The sequence below is a fragment of the Hyperolius riggenbachi genome, chromosome 2 (assembly GCF_040937935.1).
Source record: "Hyperolius riggenbachi isolate aHypRig1 chromosome 2, aHypRig1.pri, whole genome shotgun sequence".
NCBI lineage: Eukaryota > Metazoa > Chordata > Amphibia > Anura > Hyperoliidae > Hyperolius > Hyperolius riggenbachi.
Genome location: NC_090647.1, coordinates 481,505,404 through 481,518,135, shown reverse-complemented (window position 1 = coordinate 481,518,135; position 12,732 = coordinate 481,505,404). Strand labels below are relative to the sequence as shown.

General features: G+C 43.8%; 1 protein-coding gene across 2 annotated transcripts in view; it reads right to left on the bottom strand.

Moving 5' to 3' along the window:
- The window catches only part of ZSWIM7 (zinc finger SWIM-type containing 7), a 155,531-nt gene that overhangs the window by 72,164 nt on the left and 70,635 nt on the right, over window positions 1-12,732 (bottom strand). For both annotated transcript variants that reach the window (XR_011025938.1, XM_068266009.1), the window contains exons 3-4: window positions 10,335-10,356; window positions 6,618-6,720 (exon numbers count right to left, since the gene is read on the bottom strand). Coding sequence is in view for 1 of the 2 variants with exons in the window: in XM_068266009.1 (XP_068122110.1) it covers window positions 6,618-6,720; window positions 10,335-10,356 (125 nt within the window). In the remaining variant the exon portion in view is untranslated. The remainder of the gene's footprint in view (window positions 1-6,617; window positions 6,721-10,334; window positions 10,357-12,732) is intronic.

Here is a 12,732-nt window from a genome sequence, read left to right as displayed (position 1 = left end):
CTGAGAAAGAAGAGGAACGCGGATTAGGAAGCGGCCGCTGTCTAACAAGGTAATAGCAGCAGCAGCGGCGGCCGCGGGGGGGGAGCACTACCCACCTATGCTGGGCACTATACTGGCTAAACTGGGCACTTTACTAGCCATACTTGGGTACTATACTAGCTAAACTGGGCACTATACTGGCTAAACTGGGCACTATACTGGCTAAACTGGGCACTTTACTAGCCATACTGGGGCACTATACTAGCTAAACTGGGCACTATACTGGCTAAACTGGGCACTTTACTAGCCATACTTGGGTACTATACTAGCTAAACTGGGCACTATACTAGCTAAACTGGGCACTATACTGGCTAAACTGGGCACTATACTGGCTAAACTGGGCACTATACTGGCTTAACTGGGCACTATACTGGCTAAACTGGGCACTTTACTAGCCATACTGGGGCACTATACTAGCTAAACTGGGCACTATACTAGCTAAACTGGGCACTTTACTAGCCATACTGGGGCACTATACTAGCTAAACTGGGCACTATACTAGCTAAACTGGGCACTATACTGGCTAAACTGGGCACTATACTGGCTAAACTGGGCACTATACTAGCTAAACTGGGCACTATACTGGCTAAACTGGGCACTATACTAACTAAACTGGGCACTTTACTAGCCATACTGGGACACTATACTAGCTAAACTGGGCACTATACTAGCTAAACTGAGGCACTACCTACCCATACTGGGCACTATACTGGCTATACTGGGCACTTTACTAGCTATACTGGGCACTATACTAGCTATACTGGACACTACCTACCTATACTGGGCACTATACTAGCTATATTGGGACACACTGGGGGGCTGCACCAATCCAGCATTTCCTACCCCCGGCTTATATGGGGGTCAATCATTTTTCCCTGTTTTTTCAGGGAAAAGTTGGGGGGTCGGCTTATATGCGGGTCGGCTTATATGCGAGTATATACGGTACACAACCTCTGTGGCAGTGTAATTAATTGGGGTATCTCATTGCTTGTTGGACTGAGATCTTGCCTGAGCATCCCAAATTCATTGCTTTTCCTGGGGCCCTGTAGGGTCTTCATACGGCTCTCCTGGGCACCAGTGCCCAACTAGCTTTTTGAACCAAGAGCAACCTACACCACAAAGTAAGGCTACTGCTTTGCATTCTATATGGTGCCTGAATTAAAATGGTAACAGGATACCCACTTTAAAGGTATTCATTGCGATATCATCAACATAATTCATGAGACAATTACTTGCAATGACCCATCATACTGTAGATCCCCATCCCCCCCCCCAATCCCATCCAGAAACCTTATGATATGCAGACGCCAGAAGGGAAACCGTAGAACTGTCAAATACTTAATTTTTTTCTTGAAATCAAATTAGCACTTACGTTATCTTACATATGAACAGTGGCTCTTCTGCTGCGGCCTGGAGCACTGCCGTTATAAGCACCGAGCTAAGGCAAGAAATGCAGCCGGCCATGTGGAGCTTCAAGTACAGTTAAAGTCAAGTCAAAAAGATTGCTGAACAGATAACCTAAGCTCCTTTTGTAACAATGGGCCTGATGCACTAAAGGCCTGTAAATTTGCTGTGTGAAGGCAGCACACAACAATTTTACAGGTACTAATGCCAGGGGAGGACCACTCGGTACGCTGTTAGCGCCACTTGAGTTACTGGTTAACACACGTATTGCTATGGTAAAGCGCATTACCACAGCAGCGCGCCACCCATTGCATCAGTAAAATGGTTAATTGGCCAAAATAAGTATCTTCCAAAAACACAAAATCTCACTTAAAAATGTAAAACAAGTTGTGCACCAGAAGAGTGCCATTATGATTAGCATTTTTCAGATCAACTGATTTTTAAAACGTGGCAATCAGCTAAAAGTGAGTCTGAAGCTAAAAAAACAAACCAAAAAAACCCCAGATACTTACCTAAGGCGAGGGAAGGCTCTGAGTCCTATAGAGCCTTCCCTCTCCGCTCAAGGTCCCCTCATTCCAGCTTTTAAGCTTCAGACTCCCTTTAAATGATGACATTTATATAGGACTGGCAATTGTGTAAGATTAAAATAAACAACAAGTGTCAGCGCCAAGGCAGAAGGCGACCGCAGCCGAGAAGGACAATGTCCAAAAGTCCACACAAGCAATGAATATATAAAGTCAGCGCAGGTCTATAGTAATACAGCTTTCGTCATTTTCTGGTATACAGGATCTTCGAACAAAAAGGTAAAGAAGCAAGGCTTACCAGATTCCAACAACCCACATTATAAGGTTGTAAACGAGTTTGATAGATGGTCTGCAGAACTTTCAAATGGTGTCGTTTCACCAGCGATGTTGCACACCACAGATTCCTCCGGAAAATATTAGATATCCTGAGGTTGCAGAGACTCGCCAAAGAGGAGTCCAGTAGGATAGTGACATGAAAGAGATGTACAGCACATCTAAGTGTAAACTGTCTTTATTACATAACAAGTAAAACAATTTAAAAACAAGGATAAAAGAAACTCACATACGGGGCCCGTGCACTGGGAACCCCGAAAAAGTAGCGCGCATAAAATGGTCAATAGAAGATCTCAAATAAAATGGTGCCGCCTGTCGCCTACCCGACCGGTTTCGCAATCTTGCGTCATCCCCTGATGACGCAAGATTGCAAAACTGGTCGGGAAGGCGACAGGCGGCACCATTTTATTTGAGGTCTTCTATTGACCATTTTATGCGCGCTACTTTTTCGGGGTTCCCAGTGCACGGGCCCCGTATGTGAGTTTCTTTTATCCTTGTTTTTAAATTGTTTTACTTGTTATGTAATAAAGACGGTTTACACTTAGATGTGCCGTACATCTCTTTCATGTCACTATCCTACTGGACTCCTCTTTGGCGAGTCTCTGCGACCTCAGGATATCTAATATAATCCGGAGGAATCTGTGGTGTGCAACATCGCTGGTGAAACGACACCATTTGAAAGTTCTGCGGACCATCTATCAAGCTGGTTTACAACCTTATAATGTGGGTTGTTGGAATCTGGTAAGCCTTGCTTCTTTACCTTTTTGTTCGAAGATCCTGTATACCAGAAAATGACGAAAGCTGTATTACTAAAGACCTGCGCTGACTTTATATATTCAATTTTGTAAGATTGCTTCTTTAGAGTTTAGTGAAAATTCTCATATCTATAATGTCACAATCAGCCAATTCTGATCAGTCTAATCTGGATGCTGACCTTTCCCCAAGTGACCCTGAGATAAGACCTTAGCATCTGCATGTGGCACATATAAGGTTATATTCACAAAGCTATGGTAAAACTGGCGCACACAGAGTGCCCAGAAATTTTACCAGTACTACCAACAGGTAGCACAGTGCAATCAGCATGACCTCTCTTATGTAATGTGCATCTTACCAAGGTACTGCACATTAAGCGGAAGCAGGAAACTTGGGCGCCGCCACAGGTCCCTATAGGAATTGCAGCAATACTGTGAAATTTGGACATCTGCGGCACCCGATAAATGTTGCTTCTTTGTCAGATAAGTGTGTGGAGGGGTAGCTAGTGATGGTTCCCAATCACAGGATATATGTATAAGTCTGTCCATTATTTGTAAAACACAGTGGAAGGTCATCCTGCACATTGGAGGTCATTGCTTTAAATTTGGTGTTTTCACATCGAGGCCGTAGGTGCTGAGATACATGTGATGATATACCAGATCTTGTATTCTAGGACATATCCCACCTACATGGAAATATAGCTCCCTTCATGGTAGTACCCTCTGCAATACTACTTGAATAATAAAAGAAAACCCCTATTTTCCCACTACTAAGATCTTTCCTACAGTCCCGGTGCCAGATTTATGAATACAAGTGCAAGGAAAATTGGAGCACTTAAACATGCTCACTTGTGGTCGCTTCTGTATTCAGCAGTTGCAGTATATGCGTATAATGTATGACTAGCACTCCTCCTCCAAACAAGGCTGTTAGATCTGGTGCATTTGCCTGATAGTTGCAGAGATTTGTCGGGATTAGGGTCTAGTGTTAAGGGACTCTTAACAACATTAAAAATCAGTTCATTTTCATTTTACTCGTGTTTCCACACAAAACAGGTCCCCACTGAGCTCCTTCAGGCATCTCTCATAGGATTCGATTTTAAGTCTTTTCTTATATAGAGCTATGGTGGTATAAACATAAAACATATGTTGCACCGCTAGATTCTGCTAATTGATATAAATATATGCAGGCATGCAACACTGAAGAGCGATGTAAATACATTAGGGAATGAATGCATTAGACACTAATTTATCTCATTTGTGAAGACATCTGGTATTGCTGGTACAAACATAGTGCAAAGCCAGTTGGAAGGACCTGAAGAAGTCCCAGACCACCATACCTTTATAGAAAACCACAAAAGGCAAAATACTATGTATGAAGGCTTGAAAACAGCATAATATGACTCCCTGGATTCAGACACCAAAGGTCCCTTAGTACACATGAAGATATAAAATAGTCATCCAATGAAACCTTATTTTAAATGTCTACATCTCTTCGACCCAGAGAGACTCAACTGACTCACTGGAAGAAGAGATGTAACAGACAGACAACATTTTCTGCATCTTCAATTTTATGCTTACTATATTATTAGCCCACAAGGGCAGAGGTCCTCACCCATTTTTGGCACAGCTCAAATTAATTGATGGGAGTGAATCAGAAAAGGTGCGGTTCAACAAGAAGACCACATTTCTTTGTTTCTCAGTCCATCCTAAACACTGGCATGGATATGGCCCTCGAACACTGGATGTACACCTGTGATGTACAAAATTGGTATAGCGCTGCCTTTTTCTGCAGCACTTTTGAGTAGACCTCTCCTTAAAGGGGCACTATGGCGAAAAATTGTAAAATGTAAAATATGTGCAAACATATACAAATAAGAAGTATGTTTTTCCAGAGTAAAATGAGCCATACATTACTTTTCTCCTATGTTGCTGTCACTTACAGTAGGTAGTAGAAATCTGACAGAAGTGACATGTTTTGGACTAGACTATCTCTTCATAGGGGGTTGTCAGGTATTTAATGATTTTCAAAAGCACTTAGTAAATGGCAGTTGCTCTGTCCAACTGCCAAAAAATTGTGTAGTAAGCAGGGAAGCTAGCCAGCATCATTGTTTAAATCCTTTTTAGGGTACATCTTTATAAAGAATAAAAGCTTTGCTGAGAATGCCCCATGAAAAGATGGACTAGTGCAAAATCTGTCGGTAATGTCGAATTTTTACTACCTACTGTAAGTGACAGCAATATAGGAGAAAAGTCATTTATGGCTCATTTTACTCTGGAAAAACGAACTTTTTATTTGTCTATGTTTGCACATATTTTAAATTTTACAATTTTTCACCATAGTGCCCCTTTAACAGTCTTTTAGAGGAGCTCAAAACCTAATCCCTACCAGAGCCACAGTCTAGTTTTTTTAAGTCTTGTTCATGTTTGCAGTGGTGGTATGAATTGTCTTGCACTCACTAACGGTATAACTACAATATTAAATGAAGTGCTTCAGCTAATTGCAAGGAGGATGACACCTCTTAACAATCACTTATTCAAAAACTGGCATTCCTTATGGATTTAAAGCCAATTTCAAGACACAGCTAAGGAGCCAATGACATGGCCAATGCACTTATACAGAGTGAGATCACCTCCATGCACCCACAGCTGTGTTGTGCAGCGTATGAGCAGCTGCTGCTCGTATGCTGCACATTACAGCTGTGAGTGAATAGAGGTGATCTCATTCTGAGCAAATGCATTGTCCATGACTTCACAGAATGGCAGACAAGACTGTTGCCATTGAGCAATGTTCGCCTTGATAAAGGGTCCTGCCGTGGTCTTAAAATAAGCTTCAAATTCATTTAGAAGTGCCAGTCTTTGAAAAATTGTTCATGATTGCATTGGATGAACTTCTATTGTCAGTACAGATGTACAACAACATTGTTTAGCAAGCCACCCTGCTGGATCACTAAACATTCATTCTCCCCTCTCCATAGAACTGTACGGGGTTCTCAGCCATTTCTGAGCATTTAGAGTCTGTACATTGATTATTTCTAATAATGTCACCCATAATAATCAACAACTATTCCAGGCAAAAGTAACTAAGTGTCTATATGGGTCTGTACATAACATTTTAGATGTCAGTTTAGGTCCAGAACGGAGCCACTGGAGAGGACGCAGAGAGAGCCCACTGACCTCATGGGGCTGGAAGAAGCACAAGGTAAGTATAAATATTGGCATACAGCCCATCTCAGGTTCACTGTAAATCAAGCATGAAACTGCATAAAAGCAAAATAATAGTCCTGGATGCACTACTGGTATACGAAACATTTCAGAGGGGAGAAACGAATGAAAAGCAGGATGGATTCCTAGGAAATAGCAGGCAGTAGATGTGCACTGTGTGTTCTTACTGCTTTAGTTATGTTCTTTAGCTTTAGTTGAAATCATGTACATGGTTTCTCCAAAAAGTAGTAAAAAAAAGTAAGAAAAATATCTCCAAGCAGGGCAAAGACAGCAATAAAGCCTGACAGAACCTTTAGATCCTTTCATACGCTATCCAAAATAAATAGGCAAAAATGAAATTTACCTGGAAAGTGCTCCGGCCACTGGGACTGGTCACATGTGTGACAGAACGCTGGTCTACCAAATCCAAGGCATACAGGGCTGTGGGTCCGAAAATAAACTTCAGCCTAAAAACAAATATCAGCAAGACAATCACAAATATTCAGACAGATTTATGTGGCCTATTAAAAGGTTGAATTCAGGCCTTTCAGCACATCCTGAAGTGAGAGGCATATGGAGGCTACCATATTTATCTACTCCTAAACAATATCAGGTTCCTGGCATCAGTAGTGTCTAAATTACCCACCAAAAACAAGCATGTGGCTAATCCAGCCAGACACATCTGATAAGCATGCTTGTCCAGGGTCTATGGTCAAAAGTAGTATAGGCAGAGGATCAGCAGAACAACCAGGCAATGTGCATCATTTAAAAAGTGTAACTGTCGGGCATAAAATCAAAAATCAATTCTTTATTTGTATCTGGTAAACAAGTAATAGGGATGCTAACCAGGCAATCCAAAAGTTAAAATCACTATTAATTTTCCAGTTGATAAATGATAATTCCCCAGTTTACCTGACACTTGTTTGGTACACACAAAAAGGAAGTTACAGGGCATGCTGGGTTGTCCTTTTTTGCTTATCCTTCCCCTTAGACTTAACTAATGCAGCCTGATTGGCTGAAGCCTCTTTCCCTCCGGTTTTCCCCTCCCACACCTCTGTTCCTCTCTGATTGGCCAATATTTCTTATGCTGAGATAATGCACTTTCTATAGTGAAGGGACGGGCAATTCATACACAATCAGACAGAGGAGAGAAAGGGAGGAAATGACATTGGGATTGGCTTCAAAATAGCCACAGTTAAAATGGGAAATGCTAAGAAGGATTTTCTCTTTTTTTACTGTAGAAAAAAATATCACTAAAATCAAAACGTGGACAGTGCAATACATATGTTATGTAAATAGAGTATTTATCTCTTATATTTGTGTGTGTTTTTTTCTGAGATAGTATGGATGACAGCTCCTCTTTAACCACTTAAGGACCACAGGCTTAAAGCCCAAAATAGGCCACTGCAGCCTTCAGGCCTCGCTGCAAGGTTGCACAACTCAGCACACAAGTGATCCCCCCCCCCCCCCCTTCTGCTCACCAACAGAACTTTCTGTTGGTGGGCTGTGATCTCTCCCAGTATGTTTATTTATTTTTTCATAAATATTTCTTTTTTATTTTTCAATCAATTTTGTAATTTTTTTCCCCTAAAAACACCCTCCCTCCCTCAGCCAGCTTATTACAGCGATTGGCTGTCATAGGCTTCAGCCTATGACAGCGGATCGCTCCTGTGTCCCCATGACTGAGCTGCCTTAGATCGCAGCGCTGTACAGTGTTATTAGACGGCGGCTTAGCCGTCTAACAGTCTCCTAGCAGCAATTACCGCTGGGAGACTGATAGAGGGGCGGAGCTCCGTCATTCATACGGAGATTCAGGCACATCGGTGCGCGCAATCTCCTGCAGAACATGCCCCCAGGACTGCACGGCTTTAGGCCGTTCTGGGGCTGCCGCCGTGTCCAATCCAATTGCCATGGAGCCGTCGTTAAATAGTTAAAAGGTAATACATTTGTCAGCCCCCATATCCCTCTCACTTCAGGTGTTCTATAAAGACCAATTCCAGGAGCAAATGTTTTCCTGGATCTGTGTGGGCACATGCAGAGCTCATTTTTTCCATGTGTATAAGATGCTCGATTAGCTAATGTGAAATAAGTCACCTGGTCAGGATTAGGGATGTCAACGAGATGCAAATTTCAAGTTGATAAAGACTTATGCAAATTGTGTATGCAAATTTATGACGCATGAAAATGGACCAATAGGATTCCACCTGCCCGGGCTTGGTTTGGTCTATTTTGAAGCTGCATACATTTGCATACAACATTTGTATAATCCTGCATCAACCTGAAATAATTTGCATTTTATTGACCATCCCTAGTCAGGATGGATCCCAGGCACTGGTCACTTCCTGCATGTCTGTGCTAACAGCAGCAATCTTCTCACAGAGATTAAAGTAGCCCTGAACAGAGTGGGTCGTGCTGGCAACTGGTTTTGGGGGTTGAGTGGTGCTGTGACATGTCACAGTACCCTTCTTACCTCTCAGCGCCCCCACAATTCAAATCTAAAGAATTCAATTAGGTCACCTGTTGAATATGGATAAGGAGGATGAGGCAGGCCTCCTCCCTGTCCATGCTCAGTCTGTTCCGAACAATGCTCCTTTTTCACCCAGTTCACGCCCCCTTGTTAAGTTGCTGCTCCTATGCCCACACTCCCGGTTGCAGCGCATGCGCATTACAGTCTCTGGCTCATGTCCCAGAATGAGTGCTGACCCATAAGTTTTTTTGGGGTTGGTGCCATTTTGGAAGTCACATGCCGGTTTTCCAACAGGTGATGCAGTGTAACAGGGCCACTGACTGAGGTGGTAAGTAATGCTGTCATATGTTACTTTCCATGGCTACTATTCAGTTCAGGGGTACTTTAAGGCTGATTCTTCCCCTTGCAGTCCACAGTGAAGATGATGCAGCCTTTAGAAGCCACACCCACAGTGCCTTGGTACTGGTACTCTCACCCTCCTACTTCCAGTCATGTGATCATATTCTCTATGCCAGATTTGCCAGATTTCCACCTTCAGAAGCCTTGTTTCAAATAATATTAACAGCATCCAAGCACATAAGCTGACATCAAAACAACAAATTCAAAGTTGATTCGGGTAACACCTTCAATAAGTAACTGTACAGGGTTTATTGCAAGCTTTCGATATGTTAAAGAGTACCTGAGCTGTATAAAAGTGCTGTATTTATACTTACCTGGGGCTTCCTCCAGCCCCATGAGGTGCGTGGGCTCCCTCTTTGTCCACTGCAGCTGTTCCATTTACCCACTACCTCGTCCAGTAATCTGTCCAGCCGCACACTCCCGCATCCGAGAGTGTTCTGGACCTGCGAAGTAGTGCTGTGGGAGCGTGACTGGGCCGCACATGTGCAGAAGAGCACGACTGGCCAGATTACCGGACAGGATAGCAACAGAATGGAGCAGACGCACATCATGGTGTTGGAGGAAGCCACAGGTAAGTAAAAATATAGACAACCTCAATGCAAACTGGCGGGTCACTCCTGTTTTATACTCAATCCTGATTCAGGAGAGTTCTGGCAGGTGCAATCCCTCAAGCAGGTACTCCACTCCTGCTCCACACAGTTATAAACATGTAACCACAGAAGGATGCACTCCACAGGTTTGAACATACGTTCACTTTACTGCATGTCAATACACTACATGTTACGGGCGCCGCCCTTCATCAGGTGTAACCGTTAGGTTTAGTAATGCATACGAGGTAGTTTTGTGAAAAATGTATTTGAAACATGAAAAGAACACCATACATAAACACACTGCTGATAGTCCTGAAGTCACAGATAATGTCCAGTTCTGTTCTACTTCTCTACAGCAAGCTTTCCTTACTCCCAGCCTGACCCAGAAAACAAAAAGCCATGAATCCTCACGTCATGCGATAAGCAAGGATTAAACCACACAGAGCGCAGACATGGCATGTTTTTCATAAGTAAACAATTTATGTCTTTTGTATAGTGCAAATTCCCTTAAGACCAGAGTCAAATACGTATGAGTTGTCAGATGAGAACACCGCTAAGCTCTCGGAACAAATCAGTCAATCTCACATAACACAGTTTGTATAACAAATCAATTCAAAATACTCACCCCAGTAGATGCTCATCAGAAACTGCAAAAGAAAAAAACAAAAGAAAAAGTATGGTATGAAAATCAATAGAATGTTAAATACTAAAGGAGAGGTTTCATGAAAAGAAAAGCCATTTCACTGTTTTTTTTTTTATTTCTTATTTGGTTTGACTTGTGAAAACAGCTGAAATGCCACTTTCAATCATTACACAAAAGATACTATTTTTTGTCTCAAATAAATGTTTGAATCGGGAGTAAAATAGTATATATAAAAAAAAAAAAAGAAAAAAAAAAAAAAAGCTTAAAGAGAACCCGAGGTGGGTTTGAAGAATATTATCTGCATACAGAGGCTTGATCTGCCTATACAGCCCAGCCTCTGTTGCTATCCCAAACCCCCCTAAGGTCCCCCTGCACTCTGCAATCCCTCATAAATCACAGCCACGCTGCTAACAGCTGGTCAGAGCTGGCTGTGTTTATCTCTATAGTGTCAGTCAGCTGCTCTCCCCGCCTCCTGCAGAACTCCAGTCCCTGCCTGCATCCCTTCCCTCCCTGCTGACTGGAGGGAAGGGACGGGGGCAGGGACCGGAGCTATGCAGGAGGCGGGGGAGCAGCTGAGACTGACACTACAGATGTAAACACAGCCTCACAGCACGGCTGTGATTTATGAGGGATTGCAGAGTGCAGGGGGACCTTAGTGGGGTTTGGAATAGCAACAGAGGCTGGGCTGTATAGGCAGATCCAGCCTCTGTATGCAGATAACATTCTTTAAACACACCTCGGGTTCTCTTTAAAACCAACCAAAAATTGACATCTTCCAGATTTGATTTGATAATATTTCAGAGAAGTCAATTATCTCTCTCTATGGGGTGTATGCACTAAACTGCGTTAAGCAGAGGAATGTGCATGAATTCTTACCGCATGATGAGTAGAGAATGCATCAAGATCTACTCTAAATCCGGCAGCCTGCAAGTAAAACAAAATGATATTTACCTGAGAAGCCTTGTCCCGCGATGCCGTGATGAAGTCTCTGCCCCCGCGAGGTAAACACAGGGGAGTGGACTTCCCTGCTCAAACCGCCCACCAGGGGTGTACCTGCAAGGTTTCCAGAGCCGCCACTGGTGCAGCGCCGTGACTCAGAAGTCCGGAGCAGCCCACAGGAGTGCCGTGTTTTGCGGCTACCTGATCCACTCAGCCCCACGGATCAGGTAGCCTACCGTTTTTTATTTTATGAGTCCACCTCGGGCTCTGTTTGCCCCTTTGGGGACCGGCTGCCTAACCCCCCTTAAGGACCAGGCCATTTTACATGAGGGAGGGGGCATATTGGGGGGGCAGGCAGCCAGATCCCTACTGTGGCTAGCTAGGAATGGTGTCCCGTGTTGCCAGATGTCCCCCCGTTGCAAGCAGCCTTTACTCACCTCCCAGGTTCCAGCGATGAGCAGCTCTAGAACCCTTTGCTCTGGCTGGCATCCTCGCGCGCACTGCCGTCAAGTTCCAGGTCGTGGCTTAATGACGTCATCAAGCCGGGACCCGACAACGCAGAACGAGCGGGGATTCTAGCCAGAGCAGAGGTGAGCGACAATTGCCAGTGGGAATGTCAGGAAGGAGAGTCCCCGTCCTCTTCTTCCCCCCCTATCATCGCTGCCAACAGTGATCACTTTGATCCGCCGGCGATCGTAGTGATCACGTGATCAGGAGCCAATCGCGATGGCTCCTGATCACTAAAGGGGAGAGGTCAGCTGTCATATGACAGCTTAATCTCCGCTCTTAGGTGCGCACGATCGTGTCGGGAGCGGAATCGGCAGGTAAATCCTACGCTGCATCAGGCTTAGACAGCAACAAGTGCGGCATAGAAGTTACTTGCGGAGGTCCCCAAAGGGTTAAGAGAGGGGAGGCTTAGGGTCCTATTGAAGCTTCCCTAGCTACTCCACTGTCCTCTGACGTGGTCTCCATGCTACTCCCATGGGCAGGCTTGCGCAACTATGATCCAGGAAGGGGGGGCCACGCTTAGCAACGGTGGGCTTCCGACCACCGAGGGAAGCCACAAGGCTTCCCTCTCTGCAGGGTAAGTATCTGATTTTAAACTTGAGCTTTGGCTCAGGTTCCCCTTAATGCAGCCTAGTGCATACGCCCCTATATTTCTGAGAAGAAACAAACTGTTGAATAGACTCATAACTGTAACACATAGCTTTTAATTGTTATCACTTTCAATCAAAATATCTAAGTGAAAGGGTGTTTAGCCATCATAAAATCACTTACATTTTTTACACTGTTTATAATCTCATTACAGAGGCACCCATCAAGATGTGGTACATATTAGGTAGCATGTTAACAACTCCTTGTGATGATGTACTAAATGTTGGCAAAATTGTCATGTGCAAAGAGGGCACCACCATTTTACCGGTACTTCTGACAGTCAGGT